The 24,213-nt window shown below is 37.4% G+C and overlaps 2 protein-coding genes across 2 annotated transcripts; both read right to left on the reverse strand.

Moving 5' to 3' along the window:
• Positions 1 to 11,659: 11,659 nt before the first annotated feature.
• Positions 11,660 to 14,151, reverse strand: trappc6bl (trafficking protein particle complex subunit 6B, like). The gene is made up of 6 exons (XM_057351350.1): positions 14,049 to 14,151; positions 13,639 to 13,730; positions 13,154 to 13,339; positions 12,981 to 13,064; positions 12,752 to 12,845; positions 11,660 to 12,603 (listed from the first exon to the last, which is right to left on the reverse strand). The coding sequence occupies exons 2-6, from the start codon at positions 13,726 to 13,728 to the stop codon at positions 12,572 to 12,574; spliced, it is 486 nt and encodes a 161-aa protein (XP_057207333.1). The 5' UTR covers positions 13,729 to 13,730; positions 14,049 to 14,151; the 3' UTR covers positions 11,660 to 12,571.
• Positions 14,152 to 16,484: 2,333 nt separating this feature from the next.
• si:ch211-116o3.5 (uncharacterized protein LOC325902 homolog) lies at positions 16,485 to 20,697 on the reverse strand. The gene is made up of 4 exons (XM_057351161.1): positions 20,405 to 20,697; positions 19,350 to 19,806; positions 17,862 to 18,128; positions 16,485 to 17,700 (listed from the first exon to the last, which is right to left on the reverse strand). The coding sequence occupies exons 2-4, from the start codon at positions 19,753 to 19,755 to the stop codon at positions 17,195 to 17,197; spliced, it is 1,179 nt and encodes a 392-aa protein (XP_057207144.1). The 5' UTR covers positions 19,756 to 19,806; positions 20,405 to 20,697; the 3' UTR covers positions 16,485 to 17,194.
• Between the last annotated feature and the right edge of the window lie 3,516 nt (positions 20,698 to 24,213).

Genomic DNA, 24,213 nt, shown 5'->3' on the forward strand with positions numbered 1-24,213 from the left:
AAGAAAGGACAATATGTATACAGTATCAGTAAGTCACTCCGGGTAAGAGTATCTTCTCAGAGCCATAAACGAAAGCACATGTAGAGCAATACAACTACACAGAATGTCCTTGTTTCCGTTGAGAACATTGTTAAATGAAATGTATTTTTAAAATCTAAATACGGTGTTTTGAAACTTTATCTCTCTGGTTATAACACATAAACTTTTCCAAGAAGCATAATCACATCAAAGCTTTACATTTTAATGGAAATGAAATGAAATAAAATAAGAGTAATTAAATTAGCTTTATGAGTCAATTAAACTTAAATTATATTGAACTGAATTTAAAAAATCATAGTTGTATTTTAAAAGTCGATTTTTTTTAAGTCAGTTCAATGTAATTAAGCTCAATTGACTCATAAAGTTAATTTTATTTACTCATTATCCATTTACTCATTTTATTTAAAGCTAATTTTATTTAACTTAAAAATTTAAGGCAGCTGAAATTGGTGAATTTTTACAGTGATAAATTTCATAAACATAATTTTACCTGACATGCATGTAGAAAACCACACAAATTGCTACATAACAGAAAATGTGCACAATTTAGATACAGTGGTGACCCAACTTACCTCAACCTCCCCTACATAGTTAAATCCTTTAAAGGGATACTTCAGTCAAGAAACACAGTTTCCCCGTGTTTTACTCACCCTCAAGGCATCCTAACCGAATATGACTTTCTTCTTGAAGAGTAATGCAGTCGGAGTTATAATACCACGTATCATTTTGCTTCCAAGCGGTAGAATGGGGGCAAGTTTTTGAAGCTCCAAAAAGTGCATCCATCGGTCAAAGAACTACTCGACACGGCTCCGTGGTCTTAAAGGTCTTCTGAAGCGAATCGAAGAAATATCCATATTGACAACGCTATTAATGATAATGTCTAACTTTCGCTATCCCTCGGCTGCGCATGAACCAGAGGCTTGTTTTTCCATTCACTCCCATTCTACCACTTGGAAGCAAAAGGATATGTGGTTTTATAACTCCGACCGCATTATTCTTCAAGAAGAAAGTCATATTCGGTAAATGCCTTGAGGGTGAGTAAAACATGGGAAATTTTGTTTCTTGGCTGAATATCTGGTCTTCACCTTCAACAATGCCAACATCCATGTGTTGTATGACCTAAACCAGCAAGGAACAGATAACTAGAAGCAATATACGTGCTATACGTGCAAGCTATAAAGGCCACTTTCTTTTCAATTAATTGCTTTTCTTAATTTCTCAAGATGTTTTTTTCCATCCTTCACCCCACAGGAAGTCTCTTTAGGCTTTGTATTGTGCATGGCACTCTGGCTCGCTCCCTGCCGAGGGCCTAGCCTTGCTACGCAACGAGCAGATTTGCTTTCAAAACCTCCCCCTGCTGGTCACCTTCGTGGCAATGCCTTTAGTTTAAACACTACTCAAAAACACTTATACTTGCACTTATAGGAATTCATAAGGAACAAGGAATAGAAACACCGGCCCCATGCAGTGCATCAAGTAAATAAAGAGTTCTGACATTTAAGATCTGTCTCAGAGTGGTTTGGCCATCGCACAACATCTGCTTCCTGGATGGGAATGAGTCTAACTCTATCCCCACAAACACACCCACACTCAGGCTTACCCCCCTCTCTTAGGGCCCTTGCTTTCCTTTCACAGGGCCGTCCAATCATAATAAACTTTGGAAAGTCCTCTAATGAGATTCGGGCAAGCCTTGGGGATCTGTCTTCCAGAGCATGCCTGAGCACCTACATTGAAATTTTCCACGCAGTGAACAAAGGGAACACTGCACTCTTCCAGAAGAGATCTCTCTCTGTTAGAAGGGATGAGCCCTAACTACTGAACAACCTGTGGGTCAAGCCTATAGGAGGAGACACAGTATACGCTATCTAGACAATACTAGTCTAAAAAAACAGCCGACTTGTTCTCTGTGCATGTGCTGTGTATTAATAGTGTCCTTCAAAAGACCGTCATGTGAGTTGTGTGGCTGTTTTCACAGCAATGTAATGGAAATTATAGTCAGACATGTGTTAGGCTAGAATGTGTAGCAATCTAAAAAGGTATACGGTTCTTCTTCAAGTGAAAATTGTAAGGTTTTGAAAATTGACAGTACAGTGGACAAAAATATAGTCTAAAGCCCTATTCGCACGGGATTAGTATTATCTGGGGACCTCGTTGTAACCGTGTAGTTGTAACCGTTGTAGAATAGGCCAGAAGGCGGTCCAAAAACTTTGCGTAGGGCCTATGTACATTTTAAAGACTAAAGAATGTAGGCTATTAATCAAACTGTTCATATCCAATATTTAATGTAGCTAAAACATCCATATGTGTTCCACTTTCCTTAAGTTATTATCATTAATATTTTTGCATTTGCTGATGAGCTAACCCTGACTGGATCGTTTTAGCGGCTGCAAGAAGTGACGCGATGAGCATTTGTTTGCTTTGGCTGGTCTGTGCCTGGGCTTAAAATATCTATAGCCTATAGAAAATCCATTTTATTTTCTCCTTTAAGTCTGTTTTTTTGTACTCTAATTTGATTACTATGATTTAATTGAACTTTTATATAAAAAATTTGTAAAAGTGTGTCTATTACACTTAAGTCATGAAACTTAAAATATTTAACAACAATTAATTAAAGCTTAAAAACTACTGTTTCATTATTTGTTTATTTAAATGATGTTGATTGAAAAATATTGCTTTTTTAATTATGTCGCAATTTAAGTAGCCTACAAGTTATAATTAGGTTAGGCCTATAGCATATCGATAGCCTACATTATATAATGTTTTTATTATTTATAAAGAAGATAAAAGTACAAAAAGTACAGAACACATTTGATCTCGCGCAGAGCGAATGAAAAAGCCGCTAATAACGCATGCTGCCCAAATTAGCTCATTTAGGCTAAACACTTGAGTCAGCATGTGATTATGATGTTAATATTATTTTACATGTTCTTGTTGAGGAAATGCAAGCGTTATGCTCGGATGAAAGTCGGCTCAATGTTGGTGAACAATAACTCCGTCTGAGGAATCTGCGCAAACTCTGCATGGGCACACACATAACAGTGCTAAGCGATCATGTTTATTCAAGTGCTTTTTTGTGATAAACATTATAATCAAAGAAATTTCAAAGTTCTGTGAATCTAGAAGCTGAGACGTTCTCATCTCAGTTTTATTGAGTGTGCTCAAGATGCATTCATCGCATTTACAGCTCATTCTGCCATCAAATAACGTAAATCTGTCTTTCATGCATTTTAAAAATGAACATGTTGATAATAATTATGCAGTAATTGTTAACATAAATGTATGTAGCTTTAGATCATTATCTACCTTTTGTTTTATGCCTGCATTCCGCGCTTCCGTCTGCATTTTCCGCATCGCGCCAAAAAGAACACGATACTACGCATAGCTCAGTGAAATTATTGTTTTGCCACTTTGATATGACATAGTTTGCGTAAAACCTACCCGTTTTCCTCCTTCGAAACAGCCCCACAACTCGTATTTCAAGTGGTCATTTCAGAGCGTGCTGCACAATGGAAACGCATGCTAGATCTGACCTAAAATGAAAACATTTCGTTCCTGATACACTTTTAAAGACTATTAATAATTATTTTATCAAACATATTGTTTAAGTAAGTGATTTAAACGTTTTTTAAACGAAACATTAAAATGGAAGTCATTTAAATAATAACATTTTGTGTAATTTCTCGCGTAATGACTGTTGTTTTCAATGTCGACTAGTAGGACCTTACCGACTAGTCGATTAGTCTCGCACATCCCTAGTATGGATATGACCCAGCACCCGAAATGATATCAAAACACTTCAACACAGCCTCCATTATTCGCAACCGGTGGATAAAATCTTGAAAAATGATCAAATCACAGAGATACCAATTCTCACGGGACTAATATTATCACAGGACCTCGGTGTTTGTCAAAATATGGTAGGTAATTTGCGGGGGAATTTTTACTTTACAAATTACAGACATGGCCGATTCGCACGGGATTAAGACAACCTCTGCAATTATTACAAATGACTAGAGGTCCCCAGGTAATACTAATCCCGTGCGAATACGGTTTAATAGAATAAGAAAACATTGTGAAACTTTTTTAAAATAATAATAAATAAATATAAACTGTGATTGTTGTGTATGCAAATGTAAACCTGCTGTTATCGTGTTGTGGGTGGTTGGTTGTCAGGATGTTGCTATGCGGTTGTTAAAAGGATCCCTGGTATAGAGCGATGTATGGCTTAATATATGAACAATGGCATTGACTTTATAATTGTGAAATAAAAAAACAGTGTAACTGTCACAGTATTCATAAACTTTGAAAAAATATTTTTACTTGGAGGCTGCCATTTTTTTGCGTCAGAATCCGTGATGTCAAATGGTTGCGACCTAAACCTGTTCTCTTTCGCAAAAGCGAAGCACACACGTTTTCCATATATAACAGTAAAATATATGACACGTAAACCATAAGATCAGATATACAAACACACAGGGACAGTAGGTGGCGGTATGTCCTCTTGACACAAGCCAGCCTGCCAGCCATAAAAGAAGAAGGCGTTCAGTATTAGACGTCTGTTCAAGGTGAGCGTGCATTAAATCATAGCTTTAAACTACCGCCTTTGAGACATTTAAGACTATTTAAGACATCAGCATCCACCATAATCGTATACTTTATACATTATGAGAATATACTGATAAACACAATAATAATGCTTGCGGTTTGGTTATTTATTCTGTATTAGAGCCCACGTGAATATTAGCCCCCATCAGCTAATGACCGAGGGAGAGAAGACAATAACGTTAGGCTGATAAATCAACATCAAAAAGTCAAAATCTGGATAAAATGCATTGTATAATGGCTAAAACATCGTGTATGGTTTTGGTTATTAATATGCATGTTTGTGTTGTTTCTAACAAACAATATTAAAATGTTGTAAAATACACCAAATAGCGTCTTTATTTTCTTTCTTTCTTCTTTTAGCATTATATAAAAGGAGGAGCAACAACAGTAAAGGACGAGAGAGAACCAGGCCTGGACTTTACGTTATGTTTTATTATGTGTGACCGGCAGTCGACCGTGAGGGAGCTGCTGGCATTTTACTTTCGTTTTGTTGTTTGTTTATTTTATTAAAGTTTTGTTGTTCAACGTTCACCGGTTCCCTCCTCCTTCTTCCTTGCTGTGAACATTGTTACACACACATATATATAATGTATATTATCCTACAGAACCTTATATTTACTAAAGAACTGATTAGTGTGTCGGTGTTTAGTTTGGCTGCCTAGCTGTGCGTGCAACCAGTTTACGTCATCGAAAAAGAACATGGCGGCCTCCTTAGGTTAAAATGAGTATTACATTTAGGGTTTTTTTAAGAGCTGAAAATATTTGATGTGTTTCTAAGGACAAATGCTAGTAGTGTAAGGCTATTACAACGCATTAAGCCATACATCTCTCTACACACCGGGTTCCCTTTAAAACGTTCTGCCTGTTTCAGTCACATTGCTATGCAGTACCATTTCATTATCGTCTTTACATATGCGTGAGATTAATTTAATGGTATTTCATAGCAATGTGACTCAATAGAGAACCTGAGAGATGACGTATTTTTGTATGCAAAACCCAGAAGCAAGTTAGCATTTTAGCACTTCAGTTCCATCGCCCCAAAGTCTATGGGGTTTTTTAATGGGTTTTTGGTTACATTTCTAAAATAATGTTTTTGGTTAAGGTTTTAATCTATGACATACAACACACCAGCAGTGTTGGGTGTAACTAGTTACTAAGTAATTAGTTACTGTAATTTAATTACTTTTCCCTTTAAAAAGTAAAGTAAGGGATTGCTCTTATTTTTTCTATAATTTAATTACAGTTACTTCTGATGTAATTGAACTAAATACTGTGTAATATATTCAATAGTGGAAACGACATCAAATTTATAAGTCTAACTTTAAAATGTATGCTTTTGTAGGGTTGGTGACCACTGCTTTAATATATCCTTCTTACATTTGTATACTTTGCTCATTTAATAAGAACTATTTATGTAGTTATTTATTATTCATTTGAATGAATTAAATAAGCCATTTCATGTCTATCCTTGAATCAATTCTAATCAAGGTTGTAGGATATAGAAAGTATTTAGTAATAAGTAATTAAATACATTTTGGAGAGAGTAATTTGTACAGTAATCGTATTACACTATTGGATATGTAACTAGTAATTAATTATTTTGTCAGAGTAATTTACCCAACACTGCACACCAGTTTTAACCCGCCTGTGATTTTATAAACCTTCATTGTATATTTAAAACGGCGGTTGCTAACAAATTGCTAAAAGCGACTACATCCTTACGGGGACGTTAGACGTCATCGCGCATATAAATCTCACAAATAATGCAACATGGACACAAATCTCTAAAACGTGGATGGGGATTCATTCACGTAATTACTTACCACACATTTTTATTAAAGGTTGAAAAAGTTGTCAGAGGCGACCGCATTGTAGTCTGTTTATAGCTTTTTACTTCTGCCAATTTCATTTAGGCTTCAAAAATAGTTCATATTGTGTTAATCTGTAAAGATTATCTTGATAGACAAAATGTGTAAGAATCACAAACCTTTGTTAATCACTGATCTTATCTTCCAAGTCTACGGGAAAAATCCATAGGCTATCTTAACAAGCTTAACCACTGTTACTGACGGCAAATCATAACTATTTAGAATCAAGCGGGGAAAATAATCAATAATAAAAGCATTGTTAGTACTGTTAAGGGGTAATATTGTGATACTTGTCATTTATCGACTTTACTTTTCTCTAAAGTCATTTTTGTCACAACATGAGTTTGTTCTGTAACTATCTCTTGAAGGACTTTAAAAACCACCCTTCCCCCATGTGACAGCGTAAAGACCCCAGAATCCAAAGCAGGCCTACATTATCCCAGACCTGTTGTTTATTCCTTCTTGAAGACTCTTGACAAATAATCAGGATATCTGTCTGATTTGCAACGCCTGAGGGGTTTGCTGGGGGAGGTGAACGTCAACACCGTTGCCCCTCCTATGTTGCCAATATGAGCTTTGGGGTTGATACTTGTGAAGATAATTATGTTTCCCACAGGCATTCGGTTCTGCTGATCTCTAACTACAGAAATGCATTGATTTTTGCTGCATTTTGTTGAATTAATCGCTACACTGTAGCTTTAAAGAGATCTATATCTATTAAGTTTTCACAAAAAAAAAACATTATTTAATACTCTGAAAGGGGTTGGTTTGAAAGAATAGGCTGTAATCTTGAAGGGTCAACAAATACTGCTCTTGTTGTGGGAAATTTGACACTTTAAATAATCGTAAATTCCAGTTTAACATAATGTCCTTTCAAGCAGCAGATTTATTTCCTAAATTATCATTCTATAAACCAACCAACTTCCTGTAAAAACCAAAATAATGACTCCAGCTCTGCGCTCCAGCTGGGACTCATTACAAACACGCTACTAATTCATCCCAGCGCCCAAGGTTTGACACTAGTGGGCCATGCCCAGCAGGTACTGCGCTGGGATCAGAGGTCCCGACCTTTCCATTGCCCTCCAGGAGACCCCCTTGCCTCCGCACTCTTCGTAACAGCAATCCTGTTGATTCAATTAGAACCAGAGAACGTAGCGAGACTCGCAGACAAAAGGCTCGGAGCAATGCAGACTGTTCATAGAAGAGTCAGCAAGAAGCAAAGGGTCCGTATATCCGACCGTCCATCACTGCACAAATGTTCCATCACCATGCAGAAGCCAAACGGGATGACAGAGAGTGGCGAGGAAGATGGGGTGAGGGGAGATGGACAAAAAGGACGTTCTTTTTTTTTAAAGAAGGAATCCTGTTGGATTCCAACAGTGATTACATAAAATGACACCGCTGGGAAAGACTCAGAGGCTGAGTGACTTCCAATGAAGGGCTTATCACTGACAGCTTTTCATTAGGTAAACAGTGTAGGATAAACAAGTGTAGCTTTCTAGCTTTAGCAACAACAAAAAAACGAAAATTAGCAATTCATATATTTAAAATATCTCTTATACAGTAGGTCTAAACAAACAATCTATCTATCTATTTTTTAATCTATTTTATTTATTTGTTTATTTTTATTTAATGTTTATTTTATATATATATATATTTTATTTATTGTGTTTATGTATTTTTTATTTGATGTATTTATTTTATTTTATATCTTATTTCATTTTATTTTTTATTGAAGTAAAGCTCTCTCACGCTAGTTTACGAGTTAACTAACTTACAGTAAGTGTGCCTGTAGCACAATTGGTAGTGTAACGTCTAATGGAAATAGGTTTTCAAGTTTTACATTTGGATATGTTGATGGCATAAATCATAATCATATCATAAACTTTAACAAGTTAAATAGGAAAACATGTTCATTGCATGCCTTAAAATGTAAAACAAAACAAATAACATAACCTGTTCCTTTTTCCACCACCAAAAAATGTAATGAACTCCAGAAGCACAGACTGCACCGCCTCTCCTTCCCCCATTTCTCAAATCCTCTTGATATCCCTCTACGGTTTGTCCCCCTCTTTCAATCAAGCAAAGGAATTACCAGGGGAAGTGATTAGGTACAGGTCTTTGGTTTTTTTCTTTTTAAAAGTGTAATCCTTTCAGCACTGTTAAAAGAAAGACTGCAGATATCCAGGCATTGTGCACCACTTTCTCTCTCTTTTACAAAGACACTACTGCCTGGCTCCCTTTTGTAATCAGAGTGGCAAATTAAATGTTATTGTTTGCCACTTTTAAATGCATTTTTTCCCACTCACCCCTCATCCAGGGTCCACGGATTTGTCTCTCTCTCTCTCTCTCTCTCTCTCTCTCTCTCTCTCTCTCTCTCTCTCTCTATCTATCTCTACGACCCACATAGAGGACAAACCCCATTTTTGCCTGTCTCTCATTGCCAAACTATAGCTTTGTGACTCTTTAAGAACAAAATGATCTAGTGTAATACGGCTACAAGAAACAGATGCTTTCTTGTGGGACCATAAACATTGTAACATGTACAACACCAAAAGTTTGGAAAGTTTTGACTTAAACCTGTACTCAAAATGTTATGTTTTGTTGTTGTCTCAGTTTTCATATTACGTCATATTTTTTACAGTATGCGAATGAAGAACCAAATCTCTCCAAAGCTCCATGATAAATAATTTTAAAGACCAAATAGTTTTGTGATTGATACTATTGTTGACCTTACAATGTCCCACAATTCCCGTCCAGTACACTAAATAGGGTTTAATGAGACGGCCCGTGAAGACATTGCAGTAAGTCGAGCACTTAACCCAGTAGAGTGTTTTGGTGGGATTTTGTGTTCCTCTTGTTGCATTCACAAACCAGCTGCAGCTCGTCTCACTGACTCGAGTTCCCATAGTCCCATACACCCCTCGAACCCCCACCCCAACCACCAGCAGCGGTGGAGCAGTGCACGGGAGGGCAGGATACAGGCCCAGTGGGTGCAGAGAAAGACACACGAGTGGGTGGATTGTATTGTCCTGCTGTAGTTTATCATTTTTGTGCTCCGCCATGTATTGATTTTCAGTGAATGCAAGTTAGCCAAAGGAATGCGGAATAAAACGCATTTAAAAGCAGTCTTACAGGCGACTGGCAGATGGGCTCTTTGAAAACAGGGAATCTTTCATCCAGGAGACATTGTTATGACACAGACTGTTAAACTTAGCTAAAACAAAGCCTTCATTAAAATTAAGATTACATGATCTAACAGTTGTTTGTACCATGTTCCACTGTTGCGATAGACAGAGACTATTTCAAAATATCATTTACTCAGCATTTCTAGATGTCTCCATTGAATTTCAACAAAATCAAACCTCAGGAGTGACATAGTCATCCAACAGCAATGTGAAAGATAGACAGCTTCACAAAACTGTGATAAAAATCAAGGTTATCATGTAAAAAAAAGTTTTCTAAATACATGTAGAAATATTACTGTTGTGTTGCTTAAAAGTGAATATGAACTTGTTTTCTTTGCAGTATTTGAGGTCTGAAAAATACAGAGCATCTTTCTGTTGTTTTGACCTGTTTCTCCAGTTTTCATTTTCTGCACATAAATACAAATAGAAAATATATTTTTATATGAAATTTGGGAGAAATATTGTTAGTAGTTCACAGAATGAAACAAAACTCATAGGTCATATATTTAATATTTCATCTCAAAAAAAAAAAAGCTTTATATTGTGCAACTCAGAACTTTCTAGGGACTTGTTGAATATATTTTTTTCAATTGGCTCAGTCATTTAAAAATGTATCAATTGTAGCAACAGTCCAGACATGAACATTTACTAAACTTAAACTGAGCCAACTGAGAAATTCCTATGCAACAATTCACTAGAAAATTCTGAGATTGAGAGGACTGAAAAGATTACAATGTACAGTAACAATGTAACTTTTTTTCTAAAGCAATCTACAAACAGTTGGGGTAAGGGAACTGTCTTAAAAACAATGACACCATGCAAATTTGGTCCAGAACAATGTTTTGATAAGCCACAGTAGAGTTTTAGTTCAATTATTTACGTTGAGAAATTCAGTAACTTTTCCTATACAAGAGTTCTGAGTAAGACAAATATGATATACAGTATATTATCTAAATACTGCACCAACTGCATTTGTGTACAAGAAAGGCAAACAAACTGCCATTAAAAAAAAAAAAAGAGTTGCTACCTATCGGTTCAAAAGTAACCAAAACAGTTCGAGAAGTTAAGGTTTGCTTGGACATGATGTGTTTTAAGTTGGCGGTTGTCGGGCTCAGCTGCAGACCCTCTTGTCTAGGCTATTCCACTAACCCTTTCATGACATCTCAGGAGAAGAGAGACAGCTGGCGCTCTGGATGAGGGCGTTTATTTACCTCTGCCGGCAGCAAAGGAAAAACCGCTCCACAAAAGAGAGCACATGAATGGCCTCTCACTGGGGAAGCCTTCCTAAAGTTCTTTATGCGGGCCTTCCATTTAAGCCCGGCACTTTTTTTGTTTCTTATAGCAGCAGAAGAAGGTTTCTGGGACAAATAATCGAGGGGAGAAGAGAGCACGACCTTACACACTAGATGTCTGAAAACGTGGGGAAAACTACAAATTAGTTACAAAATAACAGCCTGGCTTCTATGAACGGGAAAAGAGCATGTGGCGTTTTATCGCACTGGCTTTTCTTTACAGATTCACACAAAAGTCATACATGACAACTTGTCATTCTGCATAAAAACTGTCATGTTTCTTGTCCAAATCTCCCTTTAAATGTTTCTGTTGTTTCTGAATTATTGTTATAAAACTGTGTGTCATACAGATGCAAGAAATATGAGTGCAAAGATATGGCAGTATATATATTTACTATAGTTAAAGATTTCATGATATATTTAATATATTCTATGCATCAAAGCCAAAATGCAAACAAAAAACTTTTCATTTTGTACTTTCATTTTGTTGAACAATGCTAAAATATTACTGTCCATTAGATAAAGCAAATCTACATCTATACTAAAAGAAGTCAGGAATACTACATACTATATAATAAAAGTATTTCTTCACTATTCAGCAGTTTCTGTTTTATGGAAGTGAGTAAATTTTCCCAATTTATTTCTGTTAGCCAGACAACCATTTGTATTTTGAAATCCTTCATTTATTTTAATATTTATATTTTTTTCCAGATATGTGCAGTAACAACAAACAAACAGAGTATACAGAAAGCAAACTGTCCAATGACCTAATTTCAGACATTTATACATTTTACAAACAACAAAAACAACCAAAGCTTTGATTAAACGAGGTACCAGCTGTAAAGAGATCTTAGAATAACTGAAGTGCAAGAAGCTTGTATACAAAATCATTAAAGAAAAAACTTTTGAGGTTTTCACTGTCAGGAGGTATTTGACCTGGTTGACAAACGCTGCCCTCTTCTGGTGTAAAAAAGAACCCATATTTGTATCTAAACACAACTAAAACCATGTCCCAATTCACCTTAAAAGACAAACCTGCTTGCCGTTTTAGAAAAGTCCAATAATTTCTTCTGTAACATTTACGATTAAATAACCGATTAAATAATCAATCAGATAAATGTTGACTTGCAAATTGTCTGTGTTACGGTTTAGATAGCTGTAGTTACTGGTTGAAAATGTACAGAAATAATTGTGACAAAATGCATCCAACCTTTAACATCAAATATTTCTTATTGTCTTAAATAGACAAAAAGTGTATAAAATATAAAACAGCCAGACTGTCATATTTTTGAAAATATCCATCTATTATCATAATTATTCATTTACTGTAATGAAGAGGCAGAGCATGACATTTAGAATCATTATCAATAAAAACTTTCAATTTAAGGGATTTGGAAAATAAAAATATTGGAAATATAAGAAAACAGCAATTGTGTATACTGTCTCACTGAATGTAACAGCACTGTCTCAAAAATAACATTGTAAAGAGCCTATCGGATGTAAACATTCAGAATCTTGTTTCTTGTAATTCACATTAAAGTTGATGAAACATGGCTGTTCATAGTTTGCTTAGTCCATTCTAGGTTTTCTGAATGACAACCTGAAATTTACCTACAAACAACAAACATGTAAAAAGATAGTAAACACATGTCACATAACCTTGAATAAGCTTTCATTTGTATAACATTTAAACAGCTCCAAATATTTTAAATGTTACGTAGGTAAAAATAACACGTTTGTAAAGACAGCACAAACTTACATGATGGCATTACAGATACCTCTGCAGTCACTACACCCTCCAAGCCCAGATTGGACAGAGCTCCCCGAATCATACCACAAGAAAAAGCTAAATACTACAATGAAAAAAAACCAAAGAGATTCATTATTACGATCTAACAAAGGATAAAAATATATTAAATTTTTAAAAAATTATATATATATATATATANNNGTATATTATAGTATATTTATATAATAGAGTTTCTTACTTTAGGGGCATCTTCAAGGTATTGCTTTCCAATAGAAAACTGTGTCAGCAATGCAAATGTATTGTCCTGTAAGACAAATGTACCCTGCAACAAAAAAGAGAGAGAAAAAAACGGATGATAATCATAGCTAAAATGGCACTTCTTTATTATTGCATTGCTTTTAAAAGTCAGACCTGATGGTTGGTCCTCAAGTTGTCGATTTGCTTTTTAAAGATGGTGCTCCAGAAGTCCTTACAAACAAACTTCATAATGTCCAAGTCATCTTTGAAACTGGGACAGTCTTTTGTAAACCTTTCGATCAAACCTTGTCCAACTCTGAAGCCCATTGCTTCTAGAGTAGATACACACGTCACTCTTTCCTTAGGAAAAAAAACATAAGCATTTAAAAAAAAACGAAAACCAGAAAGCTTGTCATATTCTACAGGCATGTAACTATTTTCATGTATTTATATACAGTAACTTTGCTTATTCCCCCTAGCAAAATTTGCTATTTTTATTTACTTTTTGTTTTATTTGTTTCATTTTACTTGTTTGTTTTGTTATATATATATATATATATATATATATATATGGTTACACTAATTGTATTGGTTCCAATAATATTGTTATTCAATAAAAAAATTATAAACAAATAAATAAAAAGAACCTGTCATGTTACCTTATCAATGTCCTCCCGGGTCGCCTGCTCTTTGTAAACGTGACCCACGATCTCCATGTGGAGGAATTCAAACAAAACATCATCTGCCATAGCTGAAAGAATGAATAAGTCATGTGGACATGATCGCAATATATACGTGCATTTATACAAAACGCTAAAATGATGCACAAAAATAATATATAGCAGAACTACTGTTTCTATTGGATTTTATTTACCTGCATCCATCTAATGATGTTACTGTAATGTTTACACTACTGTCAAAACTGATGCCTGTTAGCAAGGATCTTTAGCATGTTGTTACTGACACCGGATTTTATGTTATTTAACATATTTATTCGAAACACAACCCCAAGGAACATTTTTTCTAAATCATATCTTGTAAATGTAAACACACATTTTAAAATACTTACTGCTTGTACGTAGCTTTAGTCATGAAATAAAAATACATTTATAAAGAAGCAGCTACACAGATCAAATCCGTCATATGTTTCACTCGGTTGTAGAGTTGACAGAAATAACCGATACTGCCACCTTGTGCTGCGGAATATAACTGCAACAACTCGCGTACTGCAAACTGTGCTGTGCGCTGCATACTATTTTACTATTATTTTAAAAGATTATGCAACAATAATTTACCTATTATAAAATACAATTCTTTTCAAAACTGGGGAGTGGTGTAGGGTCTCTGAAAAAAACATTTGTAGTTTGGTAATGTCATGTTATGTTGTTGGTAAAAGAAAGGTTGTACTGTATACACTAGAAACAAAAGTTTGGGGGGAAAGTTGTGTGCATTGCTCTGGGAATGAATTCTGATCTGCATGTAGGCTGTATTGCTGCATGCATAATTTGGTAAATGTAGTAAGTCTATCACTACAGGGGACCAAGACCACATATGCCATACTGAAGACCACCTGTGTAGAATCGTAATATCATACTAGATAGTAAAGTTTGAGAACAAACTTTAGGTTGGCTTGACAAAGCCTGTCTTGAACAGTTTATAATAGTTTGAAAGGTTTTCGGTTTAACATTTTCTAATATGATGGAAACAAATAATATATGACCCCAGTCTGTGAAAACTGGGATAAGATATAGGGAACTAAAGCACGTGCGCACCCATTGCCAACAAAACACACATCAGTTTCACTCACTGCATGCGGTTCATGTCCGGCATCTTTTAGCGCTGGGACGGCTCCATATATCAGTTTCAAACGATCTCCAAATCCAGCGTTATATCCACCGTTTACATAACATTCATCACCCAAATGCAGTGAACAAACAAACACCTGAACTTCGTGAACGTAGGCTCCCTCTCTCTCTCTCCTGTACACAAGTGAAAGTGACGTCTGCGCATGCTCCTTCTCCTGCTCTCCTTGCTGCCACGTGGGCGTGCTTTTCCGGGAGAATTGTCCAATAAGAGATTAAGAAAAATTGTTACGAAGCAGTTTTATATGTTCGAAAAAAAAACTTTCCGAAACCTGTACGATCGCTGGGGGAGTGTATCGAGCACAGAACTACTACGTAATACACACAACTCGTTTTTTGACAAGTTGACCATGTTAAGCATGAGAAGACAGCACATTTAGCATTGTAAAGAAGTCAGAATGTTGCACACAACGTTGCACCACCCCTTTAACATTGCAACAAACTTTGACGGCTCATAACTCAGAGCGAGGGGGTGGTAGAAACTTGCAGGTTACCATGTTTGAAGAAGCTGGCAGGCTCTGTAAAAACACCTCACAATGGGGTGTAAGTTGTACCCCTGGGGTGTAAGAACCACCCAAAATTCCCCATAGACTTATAATGGGACAGGAAATATGCCCATATAAGGCATTTTAAAAGGCCCAGGTGGGATATCTTCGCAATACAGTCTAACAAGGGGGCGGGTTAATTTTACTCAGGCAACCAATCAGTCTCTCAGGATCATCTTGCAGTTATGAAGGCACACCCATACCAGCCATTTACAGCATCCGGTCCCGGTGGGCTCATTTTACTCAGGCAACCAATCAGTCTATCAGGATCATCATGAAGCTATGAAGCCACGCCCATGGCAACCATTTACAGCAGCCTAGCAACCGATCCCATAGACTACCATTATAAAAGGCCCAGATGGATATCTTTGCATCACAGTGTCGTAAAGACAAGTGGGTGGGCTCAATTTACCTGGGCAACCATTCAGTCTCTCAGGATCTTCATGAAGCTATGAAGCAACGCCCATAGCAACAAAGCAGATTAACTTCGCAACCGTTTAACAAGACCTATATCTCTTCATCAGAACATCGTAGAGACATGGGGGTTGGTTCGTTTCACTTGTGGCTTAGAGTATTATCAATTGCCAGCTGCCAAGCCACGCCCATAGCAACCAAACAGATTAGTTTAGCAACCGTTTAGCCAGACCTATACTGTATCTCTGCATCAGAACTCCTCCCCCCCGCACGCACCGTATGAAATAATCGTACAGCTGTATCTCTCTTTTATAAATGTGATCAAACTAAATACTCTTCGAAGATACGAAGTATGCAGTACTACTCTATAGGTACTCAAGATTAATATGAGATTGGCAGAAACCGCGTGTGTTAGGGCCGCTTTAAGTCTGTGGGAATTTTGGTGGTTTTGAAAGTTCGGTTTTCGAAAACCAGAACTCGGATCAGTTAGAAAAGATATAACACACTTCGTGAGACCAGTCTGAAGGTTTGTGGAAATATTTATGGTTGTAGCTTGAAAGCTCTAGGAGGAGTTACGTCAACAGATTGTGCTCAGAAGAAGAATAAGTTTACATACTATAACAGTATGTTGACTTATATTATAAATATTGTAAATAAAAAGCATCAAAATCAACTTTTTTCTTCATTATAATTTTTATCATTCAAACATAAAACATACCAGTGTAATCAAACAATATGCTGCATAATTTCACTTTTCATCCCATATTTTGTGGGTGTTTTGTTTGTAAAACTTTGAGTCATACATAATGACAATATCATGGCAAATATTAAAAGAAATGGTTTATCATTAGAGGCAAGCAATTATTGAGTTATCAAATCAACAGACTTATCAAGTTTATACTAAACTACATGAGGTAAATGTTAAAATCATCCTTAAAAGTTAAAACTTGCACATTAGTATGTCTAAAGGGGAAAATACGCCAAACCTAACTGGAAGAAATTTAACTTTTACATATCTTCAGTCTTACCACTGACCAATATATTTCATTACAGGCAAAAAAGCTTCATTTGTCTGAACTGCAAATTCTAAACATTGAAGTTACTTGTCATCTATAATTCTGATCAACTGTTACTTAGAAATCAAAAATAAGTAAATAAATAAGTCTATTGTTCTTTTTTCTACAAAAACGTATCGCTGATTAAAACATCAGAACATTGAATACTTTCCTACGAAAACTGAAAAAGTGCTAAATGTAGATGTCAAAAGTCTGACAAACTCAACCATGAATACTGATGTTTCAGATGTTATATCAAACAGCCTCTTAAAACATCTAATGGACTAAAGGCCTGTGTTAACTGTTTCTAAATGATAAAGAGTCCCAAAAGAGAAGCATTCAATTGTGATGACACAATCCATTCTGTAAAACAGAGTTCTTGGTTGACGATGAAATCTCTAAAGAAGGTGGGCTGCCGTTATTGAACACCTCCGCGGTTTGAGAGTTCTCAGTGTCACCGCCTGACTCTAAATCAGCGGTGGGTGACTTATGAACCTCCAACACAGAGACCTTCCAAGAAGAGGGTGTAGGTTCTGTCTTGGGCATGGGTAACAGGGCACATGACTGAAGCGTCTGTGTTTGAGTCTGCTGCATTTGCCCCAGGATCCTCAGCAGGGCATCTTGAACCTTCTGGCTGATGGAGGAGTCAGTCTCAGTAGATTCAGCCTTAGGTTGGTGGTTCCTGGTGAAGTTGGAGAGCTGCTCCAGGACCTGTATCTGACGATCCATCATGCCCAGCATGGTGCAATGGAAGGCTTTTTGCTCTGCCAGCTGTTCTCCGAGGCGGTGGTTCAAAATGGTGAGTTGCTGTAGGATGAGGCTGCTGGTGTCCTCTGATGTTCCCGCTGAGAAATGTAAAGACGAACATTGTTACCACAGTCTTACATTATGCTAAGAACAAGTGTGAAGAACTTTTTTCTGTTTGCCTGAATCTCCGTAAGTGCTACAAAACCATCTGTAATAAGACATGGCATATTTGACCGAAAGAACTTAACCAGCATTTCACCTGGAAAATCATCTTGGCTGAAGTCAGCCGCCTCTCTTGTACTTTCCATACTGTTGGGATTGCATAGGGATGGTGGTAGATTCTTCACTGCATAGAGATATTCTCCTGACAAACCAAGAGTCATCACCTCATCTGGTCCCAAAGCCCAACTTGGAGGTTCGGAGCTCGCCACATCTTCTGGATTCTCATTCTCGTCCACGTCAGTGTCTAATTTAGGAGTCATGTTGTCAGGCTCAGATTTAGGGATTATGCTTTCAAGCCATGAATCTGTTAGAGCAGGAAACAGCAATTACATCTATTACAGTTATGACAGCAAACGTTTTGACAAGAAATCTTTTAGATCATTCAGGCTAATATAGGAGTAGACTACAGTATATGTGATTAGCATGTGGATCCCTAGAAAAAGGAAACCTTAAGCTCATGCAAAATGAAAATTCATCTTCATTCATTTAATTTACCCTCATGACATTCCAAACACACATACAGCCGCGAAAGAAATGAAGAGACCATTTCAAAATCATTTTAAGTTTTTCTGAATTTACTATTTCTAGGTATATGTTTAGGTAAAATTATCTTTTTGTTTCATTCTGGGAACTACTAACAATATTTCTACCAAATTTCAAATAAAAATATATTTTTCTATTTGCATTTATTTGCAGCAAATGGAAACTGGAGAAACAGGTCAAATTGCTCCGTATTTCTTCAGACCTCAAATACTGCAAAGAAAACAAGTTCATTTTTAAGCAACCGTATATTTCAACATGTGTTTAAGAAAAGTTCAAAAAAATGTTTTTATGTAATAATCTTGATTTTCATCAGTTTTCATGCGTCTTGTCTTGCTGTCAGTCTTTCACATTGCTGTTGGATGACTTTGTCACTCCTGTGGTTTGATTTTGTTGAAATCCAACAGACACTGGACTGGAATGGCCACAATACATCTAGAAATGCAGATTAAATTAAAAATTGGAATGGTCTTCTAATTTTATCCGCAGCTGTATTTCTTTCTGAACATTTTGTTATATAATTTTTTTTCCTCAGTGAAACACAAAAATATGCTCTCCATACAATGAGAGCCTATGGGGAACAAACGTCACACTCCAAAAGATGACATAACTGTATAAAACTACAGTATTCCATAGCACTCATGCATTGCATTTCAAGTCTTTAGAAGCCACACAATAGCTTTGAGTGAGAAACAGAACTTTACGAAACACTGAATTGTGTGACTTATATTTCGTATATCTTTAAAAGCCTTGGAATATAGCATAACGTTTTTATTGAAATCTTTTGTAAGTTGTATGATTTAAGACCTCAAAAGTGTTCCTCACTATTCTGGGAAAAGAGCAATCCACTCAACATCTTATTTTGTGTTCCACATGAAAAAATAAAGTCATTCAGCTTGGGAAGGACATGAGGGTAAGCAAACAAAGTGTAAAATCCATCGATTCATGCAAAGAGTCAATGACAATTGAGAAACGGTAACAGTACTGTCTGTGTGGTCATCCAGGTCCGCAAGTGACCGTCCTACAGGATCATCTGCGAGCTCGTCCTCCTCATTTCCAGCCTTGGGTCTGCGCACCAACATGCGATCCAGCATGTGGAAATATCTGAAAGACTCAATGGCAGAGAGGCGTGCGGCGGGACTTCGGTAGCTAGCCAGTTTGATCTTGCGGTACTTGTGTTTAAGGCTTTTCCAGCGGTTGCGGATTTGGGTGACGGTGAAGTGGATGCCACGTTTGGTGAGATTCATACGGAGGCGGCGGAAGAGAGACTCGTTGCGCTGGCGTTTTTTATCCAGTTCGTGGACCAGACCCATTCGCTCTATGAGTGCCAACATGGCAAACGTGTCGGGTTCAGTCCACCACTTGTTGGGTTTCTTCTCATTCAGGTTCATGATGTCCTCCCTGTATGAGCCTCCTAAACAAGCAACCCATTGGGTGCAGGACTTTGGAAAGAGGTTAGAAGAGTTTGATGTTAAAGAACAATCTCAAATGATTCAACTCCTGTTGACAGTGCAATGATTCATTGGTCTTCTGATTTAAATAGTTCTTATAAATAATGAACATATTTACTTTAATACTCATATTGAAAAAAATGAGAAAAGCTTAATTTATTTCAACAGTTTATAATTAATGTATAATTAACGTGAGACATCATTCAACCGTAAAGGCATCTTATGCACTTTTTTATATATGTTTTCATTATAGTAAGCATAGCATTAATAATAAACAAGTAAACAATTTGCATACATTATGGTTAATCCTTCAAGAACCTTATAAATGCACGATACTCTGAATCACATCGCTGTGAATTTACAACTTTGAAAACCAATGAATCGTGAAGCGAATCGATTCGCTGTCAACCTAAAGATTCACACCCTACTTTCCCTAAAGGAAACCGCGTAACACGCATCAACACAATACATTTCTAAATGAACATTATTAGTTACTATTACGATATGTTAATGTATATAAATCTCTGCATCGACCAAAAATATAACGACACCTTTATATAGCCTATGGTAAAAATGAATCAACACAGACCTGTTCAGTTTTGGGCCTCTTGTACGTTACGTACTGTAGTGAAGAAAATGTTCATCTCAAACTCCTCTGCATCGACACAACTGCGGTCATTTCGCCAAATGACAGATCGCGTAAAATATTGTCAACACGCCCAATGTGCGCCAGGATGCCTCTATACACGCTCGTTAACGTGCTGTTGACTGCTTTGATTTTCAGTTTACGGCCCCACTCCTAAATTACATGGTTATTTGATGTGAAAGATGTTAAATGTTATTCTAGACACTAAAAACATCTGTTTACTTCATGGTGAGCCTTTCCTCTAGAAATAAAGTAAGCGAGAAGAATGGCAATCGGTGCCAGAGAGAAATCTAACATGGGCGGGGCTTCGTGGTCCGGGAGTTGTCGCGTGTCGTTTAGCCAGGATGGTACTTATTTATTTTAAAATGTTCGATGTCATTTGGATCATCTTTCATATTTCAGGGCAATTATTAATGAGTAAAATACTAAGCAAGCACCTACTGAAGCATACCACGTGTTACTTTTCTCAGCGCTCATGGAAATCCCTCGTGGTTACTGCAAAAACATTTATACAGATTACAAATTTCGGTATATATCATATATCATTTCTGGGACTTAATCGAATCGAGTTTGTTTATAGTGTATAATAGCTTTAGAAAGGCAAAAAACCTCTAGGAATTTAATGTTGCTCTGTGGAATATATGGCTTTCTGAGCCGTCATGCGCCCCCTGTTGGAATATAAGCAGCGTCTCGAACCAACATCCATTAGCTTTGCCTCTCAATGGTAATTCTGCTCCGGCTTTTGGTCGAATAACGTCACCTTTGGATACTCATTATTGCCACCTACTGTGTCGGAGTATAACAGAATCTATTCTAAATCATAAGTTGCATTGGTGACACACACACGCGTAATGTATTGTGGTATACGTGTGTATATTTTAAAAGACAAATAAGATTAGATTTAACAGAAAACGTGTTGTGTACAGTAGTAAGAAATAAGTTGTAAACAGTTTAAAAGTGCAAGGAAAACACAAAGAGTCTGTTTCACCTACTGTGGAAAGAAAAAACTGCAGTCCATGCTCTCTGAAATTATACCACATAACTTCAGAATCAGAATCAGAAGAGCTTTATTGCCAAGTGTGCTTGCACACACAAGGAATTTTCTTTGGTGTTGGAAGCTTCTAGTACAGACATTCAACACAATGACAATACAATATACACTCACCTAAAGGATTATTAGGAACACCTGTTCAATTTCTCATTAATGCAATTATCTAATCAACCAATCACATGGCAGTTGCTTCAATGCATTTAGGGGTGTGGTCCTGGTCAAGACAATCTCCTGAACTCCAAACTGAATGTCAGAATGGGAAAGAAAGGTGATTTAAGCAATTTTGAGCGTGGCATGGTTGTTGGTGCCAGACGGGCCGGTCTGAGTATTTCACAATCTGCTCAGTTACTGGGATTTTCACGCACAACCATTTCTAGGGTTTACAAAGAATGGTGTGAAAAGGGAAAAACATCCAGTATGCGGCAGTCCTGTGGGCGAAAATGCCTTGTTGATGCTAGAGGTCAGAGGAGAATGGGCCGACTGATTCAAGCTGATAGAAGAGCAACTTTGACTGAAATAACCACTCGTTACAACCGAGGTATGCAGCAAAGCATTTGTGAAGCCACAACACGCACAACCTTGAGGCAGATGGGCTACAACAGCAGAAGACCCCACCGGGTACCACTCATCTCCACTACAAATAGGAAAAAGAGGCTACAATTTGCACGAGCTCACCAAAATTGGACAGTTGAAGACTGGAAAAATGTTGCCTGGTCTGATGAGTCTCGATTTCTGTTGAGACATTCAAATGGTAGAGTCAGAATTTGGCGTAAACAGAATGAGAACATGGATCCATCATGCCTTGTTACCACTGTGCAGGCTGGTGGTGGTGGTGTAATGGTGTGGGGGATGTTTTCTTGGCACACTTTAGGCCCCTTAGTGCCAATTGGGCATCGTTTAAATGCCACGGCCTACCTGAGCATTGTTTCTGACCATGTCCATCCCTTTATGACCACCATGTACCCATCCTCTAATGGCTACTTCCAGCAGGATAATGCACCATGTCACAAAGCTCGAATCATTTCAAATTGGTTTCTTGAACATGACAATGAGTTCACTGTACTAGAATGGCCCCCACAGTCACCAGATCTCAACCCGATAGAACATCTTTGGGATGTGGTGGAACGGGAGCTTCGTGCCCTGGATGTGCATCCCACAAATCTCCATCAACTGCAAGATGCTATCCTATCAATATGGGCCAACATTTCTAAAGAATGCTTTCAGCACCTTGTTGAATCAATGCCACGTAGAATTAAGGCAGTTCTGAAGGCGAAAGGGGGTCAAACACCGTATTAGTATGGTGTTCCTAATAATCCTTTAGGTGAGTGTAAACATTCTAATTGTGCATATATAAATAAGCTATTTTTACAGAAATGGGGATAATAAATATATAGAGACATTGTAAAGGGTAGATATAGTATGGAATAAACATATTAACAGATTGTATGTACACTTGTGCAAATGGATAATATTAGAAGTGAGAGGTAGTGTTATATACATGTATACATAAGATGTAGATATAAAAGCGACAGCTATAGTGCACACTATAGGAGTAGTGGAAGTGGAATATTGCTCTTAAGGAGCAGTTATCTGTTTAGGAGGGAGATTGCCTGGGGGAAGAAGCTGCTTCTGTGTCTGGAAGTCCTGGTGTTTGGTGCTCTAAAGCGCCGGCCAGAGGGCAGCAGATCAAAGAGTTTGTGTGCTGGGTGTGTGGAGTCAATGATGATTTTTCTTGCCCTGTTTTTCACTCTGGAATCGTACAGGTCCTGAAGTGTGGGCAGAGGAGCACCAATAATTTTCTCAGCACTACGAACTGTCCGTTGTAGTCTTCGTAGGTCTGATTTGGTGGCCGAGCCATACCAAACAGTAATTGAAGTGCACAGAACAGATTCGATGACCACTGAGTAGAACTGGGTCAGTAGCTCCTGTGGTAGGTTGAACTTCCTCAATTGACGGAGGAAGTATAACCTCTGCTGGGCCTTCTTTACAATGGAGTCTATGTGGGACTCCCACTTCAGGTCCTGAGAGATGGTGGAGCCCAGGAACCTGAATGACTCCACAGTATCCACAGTGCTGTCCAGGATGGTGAGGGGAGGAAGTGATGGAGGGTTCCTTCTGAAATCCACTATCATCTCCACTGTCTTGAATGCATTCAGCTCTAGGTTGTTTTGACTACACCAGGCAGCCAGCTGAGCAACCTCCTTTCTGTAGGCAGATTCATCACCGTCTTGAATAAGGCCAATGACTGTGGTGTCATCTGCAAACTTCAGGAGTTTGACAGAAGGGTCTGTAGAGGTGCATTCGTTTGTGTAGAGTGAATATAGCAGTGGAGAAAGAACACATCCTTGAGGAGCTCCGGTGCTGATGGTACATGTGCTGGATTTAAATTTTCCCAACCTCACTAGCTGCTGCCTGTTCGACAGGAAGTTAATAATCCACTTAATTCAATTCAAACTTATTTGTATAGCACTTTTTACACTGTTTACAGGTGCTGTGTTTAATTTTTTGGAGGATCTTTCACAGAAATGCAATATAATGTACATGACTATGTCATTAGAGGTGTGTAAAGGCTTTACGTAATGAAGCGTTATATACCTTAGAATGAGCTATTTCTCTCTATACACCGCAAGTCCCCTTACATGGAATTCACCATGTTGTTTCTACAGCAGCCCTAACCGGACAAACTGCTCTACAGAGCGTG

This window comes from Triplophysa rosa, linkage group LG14, assembly GCF_024868665.1.
Source record: "Triplophysa rosa linkage group LG14, Trosa_1v2, whole genome shotgun sequence".
NCBI lineage: Eukaryota > Metazoa > Chordata > Actinopteri > Cypriniformes > Nemacheilidae > Triplophysa > Triplophysa rosa.

What these genes read in the sequence shown, in the direction of transcription:
- trappc6bl (XM_057351350.1), bottom strand. Translation starts at nt 13,728, where the DNA reads ATGGCAGATGATGTTTTGTTTGAATTCCTCCACATGGAGATCGTGGGT. An exon ending in CCCGGGAGGACATTGATAAG is followed by an intron (nt 13,340 to 13,638) that starts GTAACATGACAG and finishes TTTTTTCCTAAG; the next exon opens with GAAAGAGTGACGTGTGTATC. An exon ending in ACCTTGAAGATGCCCCTAAA is followed by an intron (nt 12,846 to 12,980) that starts GTAAGAAACTCT and finishes TTTTCATTGTAG; the next exon opens with TATTTAGCTTTTTCTTGTGG.
- si:ch211-116o3.5 (XM_057351161.1), bottom strand. Translation starts at nt 19,755, where the DNA reads ATGAACCTGAATGAGAAGAAACCCAACAAGTGGTGGACTGAACCCGAC. An exon ending in CCTGGATGACCACACAGACA is followed by an intron (nt 18,129 to 19,349) that starts GTACTGTTACCG and finishes CTGCTCTAACAG; the next exon opens with ATTCATGGCTTGAAAGCATA. An exon ending in CAGCCAAGATGATTTTCCAG is followed by an intron (nt 17,701 to 17,861) that starts GTGAAATGCTGG and finishes TACATTTCTCAG; the next exon opens with CGGGAACATCAGAGGACACC.